We start from the raw sequence: 22,669 nt of genomic DNA, 5'->3' as shown, positions 1-22,669 counted from the left end.
TAACACTCACAACCTCAGTTGCAAAGGCATGTATTCGTTATTATATATTTTATTTATATAAAAAAATTTCATTAAATGTGAAATAAATTTTACTGACTTTTCAAATGAACAAATTCAACAAAATAACTAAAAATTTGAATTGACATAAATACCAATGAAATTATGAATATTCTGACAATAAATTTTATTTAAAATTATAATTATAAAATTTTCACAATAAATTTTATTTAAAACGTGGTACTGGTAATTACAAAACATATTAGATAAATGATTGAATCTGATAAAACAGATAGATTTTGATGAAACTTCTTTTCATTATTCACATGTTAGTTTGTAGACCCCTGATTTGTTATATTATCCCTTTATGACTTGTTGTTCTTTATATTTCTACCCAAGGAGTTACCAGCCTTATGTGAGTGTTTTCTTTTGTTAGTAATCTTTCTATTTTATCCGATGATTTTCCTATTCCTTTATGTTTAATGGGAGTATACTATTTGAAACGTTTTTAGTCAAAGGGTGTGAAGAATCATGTCCATTGTTTGCTGCAATTTGTTTTATCAAATTTAATTCCCTACTGAAATTCTCTATGCACATCGGGATGCTGATGAGTTTGTGGATCATGTTGATCAGTCATCTCAGTAAGTTCTCCTCGGAATTTGAGATACCCAGCTACAAACTCGTATAAAATTGTATTTTGACATCCTGATAGTATAGTTTATTGTATGTTTTTTTAAAAGGGTTTCACAAAAACCGCGACACATGTTTCGCTATACAATAGCTTCTTCAAGCTCTATGCTTGAAGAAAATAAACTATATTGATTAGTATCGACCAGTTCTATTCAATTATCCTGATAGTTAATAATAAATGCAAATTATAGATTATTATATATTTATCATTGTTGAATAAACTTTATATGGCGTGTTTTTAACAAAAATTGTAGGGAATTCAATCCTCTACAATATTCATAATAAATATAAATAGCGGAAAACCCCATAGAAAACTAGGTATTTACAAAAAATGTACAAAAAATCGATTTTTGGGACCTTTGACCTTAGATTTTAATAGTCGCGTACACCCTACCATATGTAGGTTTTGAGACACAAACTGAAAGAAAGTCCTCCTGAAAGAGCTTCTTTCATATAAGCATTGAATTACACAAAAGAAAAATAAATCCTTTCGAAACAAATACTTCTTTAAAAACACTGAATAATACAGAAGATACTTTTCTCTACTCAGTTTGTATTTCAAACATTCGTTGTGGAATAAAAATCAGATATCATTCACATGAGTTCTACTTTAAATGAATGGTAACAAATTGCACTTACATGGAACACTGTCATCCTCACTGGTATACATCGATGTTTCGCCTTAAGACACTTGCCCTTCCTTTTTTTGGAAGATTCCCTCATCCTTTTTTTTTGTATCAAGATGGAGTAGTAGAAAGCCAAAAACTTTCTTTCCCAATAATAAATGAGATTTTATGATTTCCCAATAGCATTTCATCTATGAAGTTGTAAGAATCTTCTGGAGGAATTCATGGAAATAAATTTGTGACGTCGAACGAAACCATTTTGTAATTAGGTGGAAGGTGCATATTGGAGATGATTTTCAGCCGTTACTGCGAGAAGATGGGAATTGGGTGTAATTTTTAATGGTATTCATCAGTAATTTGGAAATTTCATACAATGGTACTATTAGAAACGATTCTACTAGTCTGATGGGATGATGGTATTCATGAAGTTCAATAAATGAGTACAGATGTGGAGTTTGTGGATCGGACATGACAGAAACAAAAAGAAAATGGTAAAAACTGCCGAAATGAATTATAGTTGAGGTACTCTACTTTATTGTGAATATATAGGAAATCATATACAATAACAACAGTTAATTGTTGTGAGTTGTTTTTATATTCCATTTTCTTACACTTTGTCCCGTAAGTTGTGTCACTTGATAGATATCTCTTATACTTTACATTTATTGGGTGAATCATAAGGAACCACACCATGTTTAACAAATATATATTATTTCTTGATCGATACAAAATTGGAACTTAACAAATACTATAAGAAAAACATTTTTTCAATAAATAATTACATATCGAATAATTTTTACAAGAAGGGATCTTTATCGGTAGTTTGGATGTAATATATTCCTCTGGCATCAGAAGGAGTGGATTCCCCCATAGAAATGCTATCACCTTTGCATGTTCCGTCTTCTAAAGAATTGAATCGCTGACATTTCGATGCCATATAGTCTTGTTCGAGAGTTATGCTCCTTGCAAACAAAAAAAAACTTCTACCATGACTGCAGGCTTCCATTAGCTGTAGAAAAAAGTCATATCAAACTTCAGTGTAGCATTTTTCGCTATCATCGAGTTGGTGTGTGTGTATGATTCTATGAAATCTAATACAAGACGTACTCAGTTTAATAAAATTTCAGATTACATTCTTGAAAAATGAATGGCATTACTGATATAATTCACAAGTGAACTCATATAAATTTCAATTGTTCTAACGACTTCAAAGATACTAAGTATTGAGATTATCGAAATAATAATGAAATGTTGCATAGAGAATAATACCGAAAATGTTTTGCACATTCTTTTTCTTAAAACTTGAAGATTTTTTTTCCACTCCAATATTCCAATTTCTTAACTTTATCCACCTTCTCTCGATATTATAATCTTCTACCGATGTCAATCGAATACAATGAGTAGTAGTTGTTTTATAACTCAAAACAGTATGCTTTTATGGGTCATATCGGTCATCCAATATTTAACAGAAATATTTAATATAACCGACAAACATATTGATGAAAAGCTAATAGAAGGGTGGATGGTTAAATTAATGGAATAACTTGAATAACTAACACTCAAATCTATACTTGAAACAATCTTCTATCAGATAGTTTAATGATACAAAAAGTCAGGTCTACTGCTGATGAGTGACTTTTCATATTATTAATGAGTATATATTCGCATAATTAGTTGGTAAAATCACACTGATAATAATATGTTATGCCACTTTGAAGCTTATACCCTTCGTTGGTCGATATGTGCACAGATTATAAAATATGTTTTTTGTTTGCGAACAAAAAAAAGAAGATGTCTGTAATTTTATCATTATTGTTATCAGGCTTATCTGTAAGTTCTATTTATTTATGGAAAGCTGTTAAGTAATGTATTCAACCTGTGACGAGTACACTTTTTGAATACTTCACAAATTGGTTTATACAGTGTGTATTTTTGAGACTGAAATAATTTTAGAATTATTTAAACAAAATAAAAGTCATGAATTCACTTGCGTTGACATGGTCGCGGCTTCCCATCTAGCCGGAAGTTCGAAGTCTGCTGGAACTGTAGCATTTTCTGGCGAGAAATTGAAAAGAAAAAAATACTAAAATTTTGGTAACAACTATCTGTTCCATCCAGTAGCGGTTGAAACTTTTGGTGTTTATGGCCCGGAGTCTTTGTTATTCGTTCATGAACTCGGAAGGAGAATAGACCAAGCAACGAAAGATCACCGTTCTACCTTTTTTTTGATAGAAAGAATTAGTATTGCTATTTAACGTGGCAATGCTGCTTCAGTCCATGGAACTATTCTTCCTTCACATAATTTTGATGAGATCATGCATTGCCCTAATTTCAGTATGGAACTGAAATCTCTTCGAAACAATTCGAGATATGTGGATATTAATCAGTCTCCTATCAAGGTTAATTCACAAGTGATTGATCCACCTTCTTCTTTTTCAGTACGGTCAGTGGACTCAGGTTATTCTTGCCCCTCAAATATGAGTTGCAGTCCTCGTAGTTCTGGTTCTCTTTCAGTGGAAGAGCTTCATGAAGCAAGAGCCAAATCGATCCCTCTACGAAACCCTTCTTCACTAGGAAGGATCGATTGCAGCTTGAGAAATGGTTCTAATGGAGATTCTGTGAAACGTGTTCTTCCTTACGAATCAGTAAAGAGTTGTCCTGAAAATCTTGAGAAGAAAATTGGATTAGACAATTTAGGGAACACTTGCTACACGAATAGCATTTTACAAGTTTTGCTCATGATGAAGAATTTCAAGAAAGAAGTTTTAATGATGAACGAGAACGGAAATGTTTCCTATTTATTCATCAAACTCAAACACCTGTTCATGCAGCTGCAGTTTCGTAAGAATGTATCATCTTTCCCTCCAATCGATTTCCTGGAGTCTTTGAAGTCCACTAGATACTCGTTAGGACAACAAGAGGATTGTTCCAAATTCTTGGGGTTCTTATTGAATACTCTTCGTGAGCAAAGCAAAATCAATACTCCTGACCGCTATGGGTGACAGTCCATCTCGTCTTGTGTTTGTAAATCTTGCTGGAAAAATCCGCACTTGTTTACTTTGTAGTAAATGTGAGTTTCTGGAACTTTATCTAGCTTTTCCTAGTATTACTAATAACCAGTCCGTGCAAAGCTTATTGTTAAATCATCTGAAAATAGAATTTTTAACAGGTGATGATCGACTGTATTGCCAAACATGCGCCAAAATAACTGACTGTTATAAGGAAACAAGTATAGCTAAGGCACCAGTCAATCTAATAATAACACTGATGATCTTCAAACAAGACTCAACCTCTCACGGAAGTAAGAAACTCTTTGGAAGGTTCGAAATAGATGAACATTTCAGTCTAGCTGGTCACTATTTTAATATTCAGGAAGTCATTGTTCACTGTGGTTCTGGCGTTGAATTTGGTCATTTTTACGCCTTGGTCAAAGACGAAACGTACTGGTTTAAGTTTGACGATAGTCATATCACAAAGTGTTCTGGCGATGCATTGAATCTATTGGAGCCTCTGGAGACACCCTACATTTTGTTTCTTCAGATGATGTGGTGCTGCATGTTTTTCCGGGTTTTCCTGCAGCTGAAAAAGCAAATGCGCCACTGGAATCAATGAAGTCGCCCCGGAGCGCCAATTAATTTTTATTGTTGTTTTTATTTTTATCGTTGTTTTAATAAATAAAAAAGTTTGATAAATTCATTATTTTCTTATACTTTATATTTTGTCACGTTCCTTAATTGATCTTTCTAATCTCGTATTTCATACTGTTAACCATTATATATATGTTTTACTATAGCTAAGTTTCCATTAGGTACATCCTATCATCCAAAAGGCAAGAATTTTACGAATCTGTGGTTTAAAAGAGCCAGAAAAACCTATATCCAATTATAGGTCGCAGAAGCAACATGGGACTCCACGTAAAACTGCTGCTAATCAAGACCGTACTGCTCCCAATCATCCTGCATGCCTGCACAACAGTAGAATAACACAACCTGTAGACTCTCTTTTCACGTGATCCGCCCGAGTTGCCGCTCTTAGGATGATATTCTCATCCAACACGTTTAGTGCTGTAGTATCGAAAGATTCAACGGTACCACGGGCATCGGATTAGTTATAATAAGCGGTCGGAAATTGATAAAGTGTTTAGTTTTGTCACTGTTGTTGTTATTGTTAGGTACTAGTTTTTGTAGTTGGTTATAAGTAACTTACCATAAAATTACCGTAAAATTTCGTTTTTATATGAAATTGGCTCCACACTCCGTGTGAATTTATGAATAAAATCAGTGGGAGTGGACTTACTGGTTGATTTTTACTATGCTTGCAGTGCCTGGGGCCAGTGCGCAGCGACATACGGTCGCAGTATCCGGACGTTCATTAACGGTTGTGTGCGAGCCGCCATCAACGCTCCGAGATACATACGAAATAGATGCATATATCGGGACCTGGAACTGAACATCCACTACGTAGACGCGTATATGGGAGAACACTCACAAAACGTATTCGAAAAAGTTCGATCACAGAAGAGTCCAGCGCTGCGCTATCTACACGAGCCACTCAAAAGGGAAGACTCAAGATTCCAAGAGAGAGACAAATATAAGAGGCCAACCAAGCAGAATCAGAGACCCCCCCGAGAGTTGCTATCAGACGGCTCCAGTAAATATAAACATAGACACTCGTCTCCGGTTAGTTTTTGGGGGCTCCATGCAATAAGTTACTCAAGAAAAGTCACGATTTAATATAATACCAAATAAGAAAGCAAAATCACCTAAACGCTGGTTTTCGACCGCAGTAGGTCAGATGTCAGTCTTGCTGAAGTGCCCATCAGTAAGTTGAGGACCGCTCCGGAGAACGGGGGCGGATGGACGGGAAGGGATGTTCTGCACACAGAACCGTGTGGGGAATATTTCAACTCAGGGCACTCAACCCGGGAAGAGGCATCGGGAGGATCGTTTAAAAGACCTATTGATGCTATTATGTGTGGAATACAACATCGTTCAAATGTCCGCCGTAGCTTCTCTGGGTGGAGCGCATCTGAAACGTCCAAATTTCCATGACGCTGTCGCATAAATCAGACTGAGTTTGACCGATGACATGGGTTATGATTGCTTGGAGGACCAGTGTGGTTTGTGGCTTATTAGCATACACCTGCGACTTGAGAAAACCCCACAAGAAAAACTCTAACGGAGTCAATTCACACAATCTCGGTGGCCAGTTCACTTCACATCCACGTGAGATGATCATGCCCTCAAATCGTTCGAGAAGATTATCCAATGTGGCATGAGCTGTGTGGCACGTAAAACCGTCCTTTTGAAACCACATGTCGTTAGTGTTCAGATCATCCAATTTAGACCAAAAGAAGTTTGTAATCATCGACCTGTAGAGCTCGCCGTTGACATTGATGGACTGGCCAACGTCGTAATCAAAGAAATATGGACCGATGACGTCGCCAGCCCAAAATCCACACCAAACAATGACTTTTTCGGAATGCATTGGACGCTTATGGATCTCGTGTGGATTTGTATCGTTCCAAATTCGACAATTTGTTTGTTCACGTACCCCCATTCATCAAGAAAGGGGTCTCATGGCTGAATATGATTTTTCGATGAATATTAGTCAGTTGCCTACTGCTCCAGAGGCCATTCAATGAACATACATCGTTGTCAATGGTTGTTTACCTTTAATTCCTGGGTCAGTTGAATTTTGTACAAGTGCAGGTCCAAGTCACGACGCAAAATTTGCCAAGTTATGGTCTGCGAATGGCCAAGTTCTTGTAAGCGATGCGAAATCGACTGCCTCGGATTCTCCTGCACACTCTCACGGACAACAGCGATGTTTTCGGGAGATCTTGCGTTTCGTCGACGTACGGGTGTTAGTCGATCGTTTACTGAACCAGAGGACTCGAACACATCCACCACATTGCAAATAGTCCTCTCGGTAGGACGATTATGTCGACCGTAAAATGAACGGAGCGTGCGGTACGTTGCCCGAACAGAACACCCATTCTGGTAAAACAATTTCATTATTTGCACGTGTTGTTGAATGCTATATCCGTCTATGGTGATTTGGCAACACAGATTGAATAAATGACAACTGATTTGACAGATGTTGCTTCAACAATGTGTCCGTTATCAATTGTCAAAGTTCGGAAGTCTTTTTGGAAGACCCTATATAAAGATCTGTGGTATATCGCTGAGTAGCAAATTTGTAGAAACAACTCGTTATAATAAGCAAATGGAAAAGGTAACTAGTAGAGTAATTATGCTAGTTTAGTCTGAAGAGTGTTATCGAAGTTTGAATATTTTTTTCTTTTTTTTGTAAGGACAAAACACAAGCACTACAGGAAAATCCTTAAGGCGTTGTCAGAGCGATGATTAAATCAATTTGGAAAAACGTTCTCAGGAAGTTCATTCAACATTAACGCAGTTTTCCAGATGAAAGAGTCCTTAAACAGAGAAGTTCGAGGTATACTGAGTTGAAACCTCAAATCGTTGATCAGCCACAGTGAGTCGCGTATTTCTGATATGTGGAATCAAATATGCCAAGTCACTTGAACACTTAAATGATAAGATGAAATCATTATTATTGATTCAAAACGAAATTATTGATTTATGCGGCTTAGTTGTAGAAAATGAAGTTATGGAAGTTGCAAAGAAAGCTTATGCTTATCTTTAGAAGAGAGACAAAACTCCAACCTTTATTCGATGTTCCAGGCTATCAAGGTTGCACAATATGTTCGCGTCTCCAATCAGGCGAATGGCTCTTTTCTGGATGGAATCCAGCAACTTCAGGTTATGTTTAGGAGCAGGTTATGTGAACAATACTCCAAAGAAGGTCTGCTCTGAGCTTTATAAAGCATCAAAAGTTGCTGAGGTGTGTACGGTTTTCTGGTTCGGAACAGTGTTCTGAAATTCGAAATCACTTCTAGATCCTCATTAAGATATGCAACCTCCTGCTGCCGGTGAAATGACGAGACAAGTGTGCTGTCTTGGCGACAGCTTACTCGCAATTTTTGTTGAACCAAGGTGTGCCGTTAGAAGGTCGTTTCATTGAAAAAGGAATATATGCATCCATGTATGGTAGAATAACTTTCGTGACTGCAGAAGCACAAGTTAATGGATCTATAGAGCTTAAACAAACATCTAGCCAGGGGAAATTTCGGAAATGGTCTTGAAGATCCTCCCATTCAGCTGATATGTAATGCCAACCTTTGCGCGGCTTAGATTGTTCCCAACATTTATCGGTAATTCACTGAACACTGAAGTGAGTTTGTGGTCAGAAGATCCCAATGGAGACCTTAAGTGACTGTGTAAATGTCTGGATTGGTTGTTCAGTATAGATCCAGAACACTAGCATATTCTTCATCACGGTCAGGAATCCTGGTTGGCTCATTTATAATCTGAGTAAGTCCTTTGCTTATTGCAAAAGCCTCAGCTCCGCGACCTTGTTTATCGTTGATATTTGAAAATTTGAGCCATTCGATATTGTGGACATTGAAGTTACCGAATATGGAAATTTCGGCACTGGGATGATTGATTTGCAGAAAGTCAATGGTGTTTGCAAGTGAAGAGAATGGTGCCCTTTATAGTGTATCGCTAGTAGGTGGACGATAAACGCAGCATATGAATTTGGTGATCTTCTGTGATATTATTTTGAACCACATAATATCAAAGTTTCGGGGTGCCAGCATTTTCACTCATCGACAGGAGAGATCGTTTCTGATGCAGAAATTGATTTTGAAGTTGCTAGTGGGCCTCTTAGCAACTGCAGTTACCATGGTATTTCCCTGTAGACTGATGTTAGGAAGACACAAGCCAACACTTATTAATGAAATCTATAGGCGTAACACAATTTGTAATTTATTTCAGTTATAACTTTGCCTGTAGAAGATTTAAAACGAGAAATTCTCGCTCAGTATTATTGACATGTTCCTCATCAACCATTATCAAGTATCTACCGAGTACATAAAGTTTGAATCTGGATAATACCTTACCCTGATAATAGTGCAGCCCGGTTGGGGAGGGCCTCCTCCGTTTGGATAGAAATCAGCATGTCCTATTGGATCCCTGATTCCCAGATATCCGGAGCAGGTATGTATTACGTCCACAAATTCTGCATCATTCATGTTTAGGCGCCCTCCCTCTACTAATCCTATGTTGAAACCAGGCATAGCAGGGTCCAGAGCTTGAAAAAGAATAATATATCATCATTGTTCATCAATGAAAATTACCTTGAAAACAAATGGCGGGCATTGCATTATATTCACCCAACCTTCTGTTAGTCGGTTCTATTGAATATTACAGTTTTAAATAAGTTCGATGTGATGCTGGCATGATGGTCATCAAAAAATATGTCCCCCTTTCAAAAATGACGAACAGAGCAACAGCTAACAGTTAGGTTAAAGATGTTAGTCTAAAGTGTATCCCATACAGGCATTTTCGAAATAGTCACCCAACCAATAAAAAATGGAAAATTTCTGCCGAAAAACAACTACTTTCCCGGCTGATACCACGCATGGTATTGAATTATATACGACAGACAATTGTGCAGATCTTCCCGTTCGTATGACAACCGTACTTCGCAGTAACCAATCGAGTGATCAACTACAGTTTTGGAGTGTCACTCCTAGTTAGTACAGATATAGTTCAAGTAGAAGATATAGTGCCCCCTACCTTCCAGCAGTTCCCCTTTAATAACACACACAACGCGGTACTCATCCCTACATTCTGTTGGTCACCGTAACATGACTTCAAATTTAATTTTATGACTCTTCAGCCCATCATAAAACTCGGTTAGTAAAAATAATCCAATTCGAACCGCCAATTCTTCAGTCCACGTGGACTAATTCGTTGCGGCATAATTCCTTTGTATTGGTTTTTTGGCCTTTGACTTCGCCGACACCTTTAAGATTACTATATCGGTCACTTCGACTATACAACTAAGCAGTAGTATGTCTGTGACTTGAGTCATTTCATCGCAGCTCGACCCTATATACGAACCTGGGAAAGGTTCTATTTTACCTACGGTGGAGTAGTTGTTTTTTGGTAGGCATTTACCATGTCATACTGTATAGGGACTTGGGGAGGAGAAAGTTTTGAATTCCAAATCCAAATACTCAATTGATTTCTCAGTATCTCTTCCTCAACACAGTCATCGGATTTATTTTGATTTCTGAACAAGAAGTACACCTTAAGTTGATAGTTTTTTTTGGTCTTGGAAGTTCAGTCATTCAGCCAGTCGCGTAGTTGATACCACTTAACAGAGGTATGGAAGAGATTCCTGAGTGCTATAATTTCATGTTACTGGCAATCAAAATGTAGTCCAATCAGTGATAGATTTAAATGAAAATGAAATTTTATATCAATGCTCTTACGTTGTGTAACGTTCCTGTGAACGATTTCTGTTTCAATTCCCCAACGAATGCTTGAAGTACAAACCGAAAAGAGAAGCATGATTTTCATTTCATATGAAGAAGTAGAAAACCAAAATGTTATCAAACTGCCTAAATCCCCTTCTCCTAATTCGTCCTCAGCTTGCGAAGACATGCAACTTGTCATTAAGATAAATAACTCGAATCTGAAAGTGGTTCCTGCGGAGTTGTTAAATATTGGAAAAAATACCTGTGATCCTTCCAACTTTTCCTTTTCGTACACGTCTTCCAGCAAATCCAGATACGTGGGCTCCTAAACTATGGCCAATCAGATGAATGTTTTTTGGATTGATACCAGCTTTATCTACAAGGTAATTCAGAAACTTGCCATAATATTCTGAGACTCTGGCTGTGGCTCTCATCGGAATAGGATAAAATACATTTCCTGGAAATGAGTAGGTACAATTATATTATGAATTATTTATTCTGCATTCCTAATACTAATTATGAAATCAAATGATAAGTGGAATTTGGGACCTCTGGTCCATAGATAGCTTTCAAAAGTGATTTTTTTTTCGAAAACGAAGCTTGATATGAAGAAAACACAAGCGACGAAAAAGTTGTATTTTTGATTGCCTAATTTAAAATAATGAATTACAAAAAAAAGTCAGTGGCGTTCTTTTTTTTTCTCTCAATATTGTTGTCTGTGGGGCCGACTGAGATGCCACTGGACCTAAAAATTTCAATCTAGTTTGGGCTGAATAAGTGCCTTATTACTTCAAATAACTATAGCGAATTTCAATCAAATCGGTGTAAGGATATTTCATAAGTATAATGTTTTTTTTTAAACTCCCTCTATCTCAGAAACGAAGCAACTCTGGACATATGTTAATAGAAACTTTTTTTTAAAGAGATTTGAAGAATCACCCTCTGAAGTTAGGTTCAAATGTTGCCCCATCAAAACTATTATTTCTCTCAGAATTCCAGAGACGTATACAGGGCAGGGGGGCAAAGGGTGCAAATGTTCACCAAATAACAGAAAAAATGTATTCCTAACAAATTTTGGTGTAACTTGAAAATCATTTCAAAAAAGATAATATTTCTTGTAATGTAAGCATTGATTTGAAATATGTGACGGCGACAGATATCGATTCATCTGTCAATGATTTCACCGCTCAGGATGTCTTCGTTTAAATGACGCACATCCTGCACGTCGTCTTGAGTTAAATCAGGATTGAGATTCTTCATTTATGACCCCCTCCCCACCCAGAAATACATCCTGAATACGTCCCTGTTGACCGTTATTTGACTGCTATTTTTTTAAACTCACTGCAATGTATTTCAATGTAATCACTTGAAGTAACTATGCTTTTATTTTTTTATCCTAGATGAGTTAACATGTATACCTGATACGGGACTCCAATCCACAATAATTACGTTATAATTTGTTGCATTCAAATAGGCATCTTTTATGAGGATGCATGATTTAGCGTCTCCACTGGAAAGCCATCCATGAGTCACACACTTGACTTTCTCACTCTTGTCTATGTGTTTGGGTAACTCATTGAAATTAGTAATTCTCCGACCAATGGGATTTTGCCTGTAAGGTAAACCTTCATAAAACGAATATTCTTAATTATTACTAACAGTAAGTGATTAATTTTCCCAATCCCATTCTGACATCTACGTGGAGATTGAAGAAAACTAAAATTATTTATCAAAAACTATGATTTAGAAACCGTCTATATTAAAAAAGTTATCAAGAAGTGGAATAAATTGAACATTCCTTTGGATGCGTTAACATACAAAATGAGATACAAACTTAAAGTGGTCTGCCCTCGAGAATCAATCGTGATTTCATATATTTCCTCTTTGAAGAGAAAGTATAGCGACACAGCGAATTATAACACACCACAGTAACATAATATGAAAAATTCTCGTACGTCACTCAACAGTAAGGTTTTAATTATGTAGCTAGGTTGGCACAACTGTCCTCTATACTCATGCAGAGTTTCAGTGTCATTTTTGTTACAGTAGTCAATTTGTTAATTAACCATTTGTGCACGAATTCGATATGCAAACCATTCAACAGGCTTCGGAATGGCATTTTTCAACTGAGCCGAAACCGAAAAGCGTTCGTTAGAGTCGATCAAAAGTAAAGGTGTTATCAACAGTTTACTGCCTCACTTTGGCAGAAGATGAGACAGTAAATAAAGAATATTATCTGAACGTTATGCAGTATTTGAGATAGTGAATTCGTCAAAAAGATCAGATGTGTGAAAGTGGCCAACAAACCTTATCGAAAAGCCACCGTATTCACCTGATTTGTCTCCGGCCGATTTTTCTTTTTACGAAACTCAAACTCGATAGATGACATAAAAGAAAATTCGCAGCGACCACTGAAGTCGATTTCAAAAAATGTGCTAAAAAAATGTTTTGATGATTGGATTGTTCATTGGCGAATATACCGGTTATATACCGGTTGAATAATACATATTTTGCGTTCCATTGACCAATTCCGGCTATTTTTTTGACATCTTGATATTTTGAGCAAGAATCGTAACAGATGAAGGAGCTGAACAAGCAATTGTCGTCGAAACAGAAGTAGGACATGATGACTTTTTATTGACCACAATACAGTAGTAGTAAGAGTTGTCATGAAACTATGCAAAGCAAAGGAAACAGGGAAGAGAGGACTGGAGACATACTTTGATTGACAATAATATAAGCAGAAATATAGAACGAAATATTTACTAAGTAGCAATCAAATACAACGTGCCTCACGAAGATATATGAGAATATTTGAACTATAGGTTTTACGAAAAATTCTGATTCCAGTTGAAAAAAATTGAGAATCAAGAAAAATAATGAACCTTAAATTACAGCAGGGCGCTTGAGAGAAGATTTGGTCACAAAGTCACAAAGAATAGATGCTGGGAAACAGAGTTTTGAGACTGACTTCCCAATTAAGAAGGTTAACAAATGAAGTCAAGGAAAATGGGAAAATCGATTCAGAAAAACTTTGAAGAAGAGAACGCCAAATATTCTGCCAGAATAGGAAAGCCCTGATGATGAATAAACCACATTGATATTGTTGTAGATTATGCCCGAAAGAAAGTAACGGCGGCCGCCACTGGTAATCATAAACCAAACGTGACGTAGCTAAGACCGCGGGGATGACCAACGACCCCTGTCGCTAGAGAAGCAGCAAAGAATTTCGGCGAAAATTTTACGATGTTCGATTACGATATTTAAACGCTAGCGGCGGGCATATCGAGACAGTCAAGTACACAGTGAAGTGGACTTTACAGTGCGGTACGCGAAGTGATCTAGTAAGGCGATAGACATTCAAATTATAGTTGAAGTTTTAGTTGAATTGTTTGTTGTAATTAAAGTGAAATAAAGTTAAGTTTGATTATTCAGTGTAGTCAATTATTGATCAACCCACGGGTAAAAACGTAACAATATGATTGTCAGATTGGATGCACGTTCGTGAAATGAACTAACATTTTTCTTACTTGGAAATAACTAAGTAGTATATAAAGAATGTTGAGGGTAGGTTTAAAATATGTTTAGATGCTGCAAGTATTTGCTGAAAGCGTATGGAACAGATGATGAGAAATATTGATTGTTTTCCAAAACCTGTTACCTCGACATATTTTATATCTTCAACTGATCAATAAATGAATGTTTTTTGAAAGTGGTTGACAATGTTTCATTGTAAATTTTACTTGTTCGGACTTCCATTGTCTAATATGATTCGAAATCTATGAAACAACGAATAGAATTAGAATGAATAGCGAAAATATCAATTATATTGAGCAATGAAACAAAAATACAATATAATAATCAAGATTAAAGATGAAAATGACCAGAGAGTAAAAATAAATGAAAAATAATTAAAAAATTAGGAAAACAATTAGAAAATCAAAAGAAGATTTTACATCAAGTTACTTCACGACGTTTTGATTTTTAGTATTCACAATCGTCTTCGGGCGATGACTGCGTCATCATCCGACGACTAACGAATGTAGTATTCACAATCGAAGCGTGAAGTAACTTTTGAAATATTTTTTTTAATTTTTTGATTGTTTTTTATCATTTTTTACTTCTTTTCACTCTGTCGCAGTGTCAGTTGAAAAGTTTGGAGAATATAACCAAAGAAGACTACGGCAAACCCCGGCAGCCAATCAAAACACTAACCCCAGTCGTGAAAACACACATTCTAAACTTCCAGTGCCAGTGATAAATTGACATTGTTAGATATATTTCTTATTACTCACCGATTGTACAAAGTGAAAGTGACATCATTTTCCACATCAGAACCAAATATATCCATTATGCCGTCTCTGGCAAGTTGGTCATTCATAAAAAAATATCCTTCAATTTCTGTTCCATCTGGTCCTATTAAAGTAACAGAACTTTGTTCGAAACCTGGATAGGTGTTCGGTAGATATCTCGGTATGTCTCTGATCGACTTTGTCTTGGAATCCACTATACTGTGAGTTCCTAGAATAATTTAAATAGAATAGGAACAACCATAGTAAAGCTATTTTCTAGGTTTACTGGACGTGGCCTGAGGTTTTTATGCCTGACATTTCGTCTACGACTACGATAAATATTGAATGCTCTAGTTGGTCTCACAAAATATCCTACCAAATGTAGTAAAGCAGTCAGACAACTCCAAACTACAAACAGTCGTTCGAAAGAGTTGATGTGAGTGTTTTTATAAAAATGGACAAAATCGAATATCGTACTGTCATTAAATATTCGTTTTTGAAAGGCAATACACCAACGCAAATCAAAGATGAGTTGGATTCTGTGTATTGAGACTCTGCACCATCATTTACTGCAACTACCGACGAAAACATCACCAAAGTTCACCAAATGATGCTTGACGATCGCCGAATTAAAGTGAGAGAGATAGCAGAGGTTACGAACATGTCAAAAGGACGTATTTGTCATATATTAAATCAACATTTAGGTATGAGAAAGCTGTCGCGCGTTGAGTGCCGCGTTTGCTCACGTCAGACCAAAAACGTTTTCGAATTTCCAACGCCATGTTGGCGCAGTTCAGGTGCAATAAATCCGAGGTTTGGTGTATTTGGTGTAATTAATTACTTTAGATAGATGAAACTTGGATACACCATTTTATGCCTGAAACAAAAATACAGTCCAAATAGTGGACTGAGAAGAGGGAACCAACTCCAAAAAAAAACAAAAAATGTATTTTTGGCTGGGAAAGTGATGGGATAGTCATGGAGTTATTTCAATCGATTATCTTCAAAAAGAAAAAACATTACCGGACCATACTATGCATCATTGCTGGGCAAGCTGAAGGTAGGACTTGTGGAAAAACGGCCACATTTGCAGACCAAGACATTGCACCGTCTCACACCTCAGCGGTTGCCATGTCGAAAATCCACGAATTAGGGATTGAACCATCCGCCTAACTCACCAGATCTAGCCCCAAGCGACTTCTTTTTGTCCCCTCATCTGAAAACTGCGCTCGGAGGACAGAGCTTTTTGTCAAATGAAGAGGCAATCGCCTTCATGAACAATTATTTTGCAGAGAAAAACCTCGAGTAATATTTGGACGGGTTACAGAGATGGGACCATCGCTGGAGGTTGAAAGTAGACTATATTGAAAAATATGAATAGGAATATGAATGAATATCAAAAATAATTTTTTGTCAGCTTCGAAAACTGCAAGTTTCTCTTCAGTTATTTAAGCTTCTATCTCTCATAGGGCAAATGTTACCCTACACTCACGCGAATGTTATGAATTCTGTAAAAAGACAAGACAACAAGTAAAATCAAGAACTATCCCCAAATAATTGAAGGAGCCTTTGGAACCCCAATGAATAGAAGGGGCCCTTGGTCCAGTCATGGCGAAAATATATAACACGATTCTTTCAAACGTTGTGAATGTATTAGTAAACGAATGTGTCATTCGTTCACTAATTAGGATTGAATGATATGTTTCAAAATTTTTCCTACTGTTACTCAGGAAACAAGTTATTAGAAATAATGATGATTATTTTTTAATATAACCTTTGCATCCACTAGCATAATTCAAACTCAAAAAATATTGATTTGTTCACTCACCAACAATGCTCAATATAAGCAAAATGTTCATTTTCACTGAACGCTTTCGAGATATTGATTATTCACAAAAATATTAGTGCATTGGCAGATGGTTCAGGTGGATATGGATGTTCATTCAATTATTCTATATATTATATCTATTCACCATTACGATATCAGTTTCATATTAAAATGGAAGTCCATTAAGTTTCAGAAACATAAATATTCAAACTGCAAAACGAATATATGGAATATGCAAATCGTAACCCTATTCCAATTTTTTTAAAACGAGTACTGTAATCGTAAATTAAAAAAAAAAATAGGTGAAGGAAAATGTTTGTATCAAATTCAAACCTACGTTTGGTTATCTACAGACGAATATGATAACCAATCAGAGACAACAGGCACGACTTTTTCATAGAATTTAAAATTCAGTCTTGAAGTTGATTGATTTACAGCTACTGTCAAATAACTGAAAATTGATTTTTAATAACTATGTTTCGAATCGGTTTAATTTGTAATAATTAAAATGAATGACGAGATCAAGTCATTTTTGTTGATAATGAAGGAATAACTATGAGCCATTTTTTATTCAGATTCAGATTTTTTATTTGATTATGATCAATAATTTCTGCAACTCCACACTAAATGTATTAATTGAAGTATGGTAGCGTGTTAGGAATCACATGTTAAAAGCTCCGAAACAATTCTTTCGAAAGAACTCCACACATCTAATTCACCATTACTTAATGTTTGATCAAACTGTTGATCACTCAGTAATTTTCTAATTTGTAGTCCAATAAATATACCTTTCTTGATCTTTGCATCACTTAATTTTGGAAAAACGTGTTTGAGATATTTTAACGCATCGCGTTTATTTAATGCTTTGTTTAATGCTTTTACAAAAATGTTCATTTACCCCAGTTTAATGTGTAATGGAGGTAACAAAACGTTTTTGGGGTTAACAAGAGGTATATTCTTCACGTTAGCTTGACCTGGAATATATTTATCTTTCGGAGGCCATTCTTTTACTTGATAATGGCTCTGTGTTGCCCTACTGTTCCAAAGGCAAAGAAAATAGCGAAACTTCGTAAATCAGGCCTGAAGACCTAGTAATAGTCCTATGACTTTTTGGTCACCACATATTTGCCAGTTATATGTATTATAACTTATTGCATTTAGAATAAGTGACATTCCGTGTTAGGAATCACACGTTAAAAGGTAAGACCTCGTTAGTCCTTAGCTCGCACAAGTTTCTCAACTTCTGAGAGTTGTCGTTTGTATGGGGGCAACAGCTGATTAACGGAAAAACAGATTTTAAACAGATTTTTTTGTACAATACTTACTGACCGTTGAAAAAATAAACATTGTAGTCACTTTCAGCACTCATTTGTTTGAAATTGTTTAACGATTGTATATTCTAACGAGAGTTTTTCGAAAACCCACTTTGTTCATATTCACTCCAACATAATTTTTTCTCAGTTTTACTAGGATTTGGTAAATGTATGCTTGAAAACAATTACTTGGCTAATTCCTCACAGAGTACATTGCTGGTGGCGGGTTAGCTGTCCTTGTTCATCTTTCACTGCTTGAACCACTGTGCATGCTGTTTTTGGCGAGTGCATTGGCTTGGGATGTGGGGGTTGAGCAAACCGGCCATCGGATGCCTACTTCCACTTAGCCCCACTGGATACGGAAATGACAGAATCATTTGTGGTTATTCCCTAACTGAATGGCATCCCAACGATGCCTGAGGTGTGTGTATCCTTAGCGAGAGGATGAATGACACTGAGCCTATCAGCTGTCTCTACGGAACCTTCGAGTTACCGGGCCCCCTCTCGTCGTAGCATCGCCTTGTCACGGTAATGCGGGGCTCTGCCGTGATTGATTTTCTTTCCCTAACTATTCGTGGGACTTTTATGGACAGAGTAAACTTTAAAAATTCTTTCTGACGCTGAGTCTACAGAGGAGATGGATGTCGAGCTTTCGACTCCAACTGACCTCCCTGTAAATTTAGATCAGGAGGGAGAGCTTCTCAATTCTCCAACTCCTGATCCAATAACTGAACCTAAAAAAAAAAGTTTGGTGGTGCAGCCAGAAAACGACTGAGTCGTCTCCTCAAAAGCGGGGTACCTTATGAAACCCCTTTGCACCAAATTCTTGAGCGGCGTACGCAGAATCTATCTCAGATGAAGGAACAAACCCCCCATGAGCAGGTTAGCAAACTTTTGCGCTCAAGTGATGATTCACCAAAACCAGAGGCGAAAAAGTCCTGCACGGTTGAATCTAAGGCATCGTCAGGTGTAGATGACGTGCAAAATGAAAATTTCGCACCTCGACTATCCGACTACCTCATTAACGATGAAACAGCAGAGCATATAATTTGTACCTGCCCCGCTGGGGACCGAATCAGGTTTTTAGAGTTCGGCAGAGCCGTACCCTTACCATCTGACCTGAAAAACCACTCACCATACAAACTAATCGGCTTCGTTAAGTAGCTGGGTTCATTTGGTCGAGTGTGAATAGGTCTGAGCCACAATAAACCCTTGCGGTTTGCGATGGAGGGTCGAAGACCCACTCACTTTGGACCTAACCTAACATTGCTGGTACATTGTGTTGTTCGGTAATAGTAACTCTTTGAAATTAAAAGATTACAGACAAAGAGCGTTGCCATCTAATATCATGCTTATTTTGCACGGATCATATGCATGTTCCAATCCTATTCAAAGAAAAATCGAAATAATTTAACATAGTTTGATGACGATTTTGAAAACATGTAATTAATACTACCTAGGTTCTCTTACCTCACCTTTAATTTTTCAATGATGTAATAACCAATTTCCTTTTCAGCAAACGAATACAATTCGAATTCATCTCGAGTTCTTCTTCTGAAATTTTTAGTTATTACTTTATGAGCGTTATTGAAGACTGAATTGTATACCTTTCTCTTACCTTCCTCATAGTCATTATTAATGCCCATCTGGCAAAAGGTGGTTTCATTTGAAACAGTACTTCAATATTCTTTCATTGTTTTCACAAAAAATCTGCCATTTGAGCAGTATAAAAGTTGTGAGAAGAACCGCAAGGCAATTTATATACTCCTGATTTATTCGATATAGAAGTTTTATCTATAATTATATTAACGATATCGTCTTTCTTGAATTGATAAACTGATTGACAAAAAAACATATATAAGTTACAGCATAAGCATAAACAGAAAATGTTCTTCCACTTATCTTTAGATGACCCTTATCAAAGTATAGAGAGAAAAACGAGTTGATTTGAACACGAGCCAACTTCCATTAGAAAATCTATCAGCATTGATTTTTTTTTGAAATTTTCTCTTATATTCTACAGTCCATTTTGACCAGTATTGTACGTACGCGTAACTGAAAATCTGAAGTACAAGGGACTCATATATGAAAAAACAAAATATGTTGATTTGCATAAATAATTTTAAGTAACAACTACTGCAACTACTAAAACAGAGACTTAATTTTTTTTAATTTATTATATATGCTATAATCAACACAATTTTTTTTTCGAAAAACGAACAGAATTAATTCGTCAAAGTGATTCAATGTTCTACGATTCTTACCTTCGTTTCTGAAAGTTGGATACACCTGGTTGATAGTCTATTTGTAGAATCCTTTAGAAATTGTGGGTTCCAGCTGAAATTATGACATCAGACACATGGAAAGTGTAGAATACAATAATTTTTTTCAAAATGTGTTTTTCAAAAAATTTGTTGCGTGCAGTCAGATTCTCAGTGGGTATTTGAATAAATACTAACTTATTCACATTTAAACTATATATTTTAGACGACTTCTTTCCCTAATATCCCACCTACAGATTACATTATAAAATTCCGATCTACCACTTCAGTATATCGAAAATTTCAAACAAAAAATTTAGCTCAATGGGAAATGATTTCTGAAGGAAATTCTAATTCATTTCTGGACCAGAACTAGAATTGCAAACCTCGCTCATCAAAGACAAACAGGGGTCCCAATAGCCATCCTTTTGCCATCTGTTGCCATTTACCCTGAAGAGTCATAAGCCTATAGCAGGGCCCTACACAACACAATACACATTCACAATATTTTGTAAATATTCTTAAAAACCAATAAACATTTTTGACTTGACTGTTGCCATCTTCAACGTTCATCACCGAATGAGAAACTGTTCACCGTCTCTGCATCTTATTCGTGAAACTGAATATTGCCATGAATGCAATTATTCAGATGTCTTTTTTAAAAAAACTTTCCAAAGAAAAATCTCATCTTGTTTTAACCGAGACAAGACAAGACACTCTTCTGTGGCTTAGTAGGTATATTGATAAAAAATAAATCTCGCTGTGATTCTGAAATAATTGACCTAATGGAAGAATATTCTTTTGTGGCACTATTTTTGAAGTTGGTTTCCCACTTTATTTCTAAAATGAGTTTGATAATTTGCCCCTTCCAAGCAGTAATCTTCGATACGCCTCTGGAATAAACCATCAGTTTTCTCTAATATGTGCTTTGATATTGGAACAATTAATTTCCACATTGGCTACACCGATTAATTCATTAGTGCCAATTTGGATGGCAGTTTCACTTGGGTAACAATCGTCTCGTTGGAATAGGAAACACAATTGTTTTACTGTAATGTTTTGATATATCCAGATTCGACCAAATTTGATAGATCACCTTTTATATCTGATGTTCCTCCCCTGTGACTGCTGGGTTTCCTACAAAAAAGAAATTTTCCTAATTGGAGATCCAAACATCGCAACGTTGATAAAACTTGAATGAAAGTTGGGAAGTTGCCCCCTTTTTGTAGAGAAATGATACAAGAGAAATGATACAATAACTTATGTAACCTGATTTCCTCAAAAGCGTTGAGGTATTAGAGTGGCTATCTTTCAAAGGTTCAACGCAATATACCTTTGACTTTTCTAGAGCTGTCATACTTGAAAAATGATGTCCTTGTGAAATAAACTTTCCGAGAGCATTTTTCTGAATCGATTTTATAATGATATAGAAGTGCAGCGGATGTTCCTGCAATTCTGGAACCCTTAGGTACCAGTCGAGATGATCGTAAACGACCAGATGGTATTTCTCTCATACCATAGAAATACGGTAAACCTGTGGTATGGGACTTTACTTGCTTTGATACGATCGCGGTTTTCCATCTAACCGAAAGTTCGAAGTCTGCTGGAACCGCAGCATTGTCTGGCGTAAAATTGAAACGAAAAAAATACCAAAATCTTGGTAACAACTATTTGTTCCATCCAGTAGCTGTTGAAACTTTTGGTGTTCATAGCCCGGAGTCTCTGTTATTCGTTCATGAACTCGGAAGGAGAATAGGCCAAACAATGAAAGATCATCGTTCTACCTCTTTTTGATAGAAATAATCAGTATTGCTATTCAACGTGGTAATGCTGCTTCGGTCCTTGGAACTATTCCTCCTTCACATAATCTCTTCGAAACAAATCGAGATATGTGACGAGTACACTTTTTGAATACTTCACAAATTGGTTTATACAGTGTGTATTTTTGAGACTGAAATAATTTTAGAATTATTTAAACAAAATAAAAGTCATGAATTCACTTGCGTTGACACGGTCGCGGCTTCCCATCTAGCCGGAAGTTCGAAGTCTGCTGGAACTGTAGCATTTTCTGGCGATAAATTGAAAAGAAAAAAATACTAAAATTTTGGTAACAACTATCTGTTCCATCCAGTAGCGGTTGAAACTTTTGGTGTTTATGGCCCGGAGTCTTTGTTATTCGTTCATGAACTCGGAAGGAGAATAGACCAAGCAACGAAAGATCACCGTTCTACCTCTTTTTTGATAGAAAGAATTAGTATTGCTATTTAACGTGGCAATGCTGCTTCAGTCCATGGAACTATTCTTCCTTCA

General features: G+C 36.3%; 1 protein-coding gene across 1 annotated transcript in view; it reads right to left on the bottom strand.

Moving 5' to 3' along the window:
- Nucleotides 1–16,902, bottom strand: part of LOC111512784 (uncharacterized) — a 43,106-nt gene extending 26,204 nt beyond the window's left edge. The window contains exons 1-6 of the mRNA XM_074171169.1: nt 16,786–16,902; nt 14,961–15,186; nt 12,084–12,277; nt 10,928–11,122; nt 9,301–9,491; nt 2,113–2,322 (exon numbers count right to left, since the gene is read on the bottom strand). Of these exons, the coding sequence (XP_074027270.1) occupies nt 2,113–2,322; nt 9,301–9,491; nt 10,928–11,122; nt 12,084–12,277; nt 14,961–15,186; nt 16,786–16,816 (1,047 nt within the window). The 5' untranslated portion in view covers nt 16,817–16,902. The remainder of the gene's footprint in view (nt 1–2,112; nt 2,323–9,300; nt 9,492–10,927; nt 11,123–12,083; nt 12,278–14,960; nt 15,187–16,785) is intronic.
- Between the last annotated feature and the right edge of the window lie 5,767 nt (nt 16,903–22,669).

The sequence above is a fragment of the Leptinotarsa decemlineata genome, unplaced genomic scaffold (assembly GCF_025532065.1).
Source record: "Leptinotarsa decemlineata unplaced genomic scaffold, Ldec_3_MD MMD2_tig00000008_RagTag_RagTag, whole genome shotgun sequence".
In the NCBI taxonomy this organism is placed as follows: Eukaryota; Metazoa; Arthropoda; class Insecta; order Coleoptera; family Chrysomelidae; genus Leptinotarsa; species Leptinotarsa decemlineata.
This window is presented reverse-complemented; position numbering and strand designations above follow the sequence as displayed.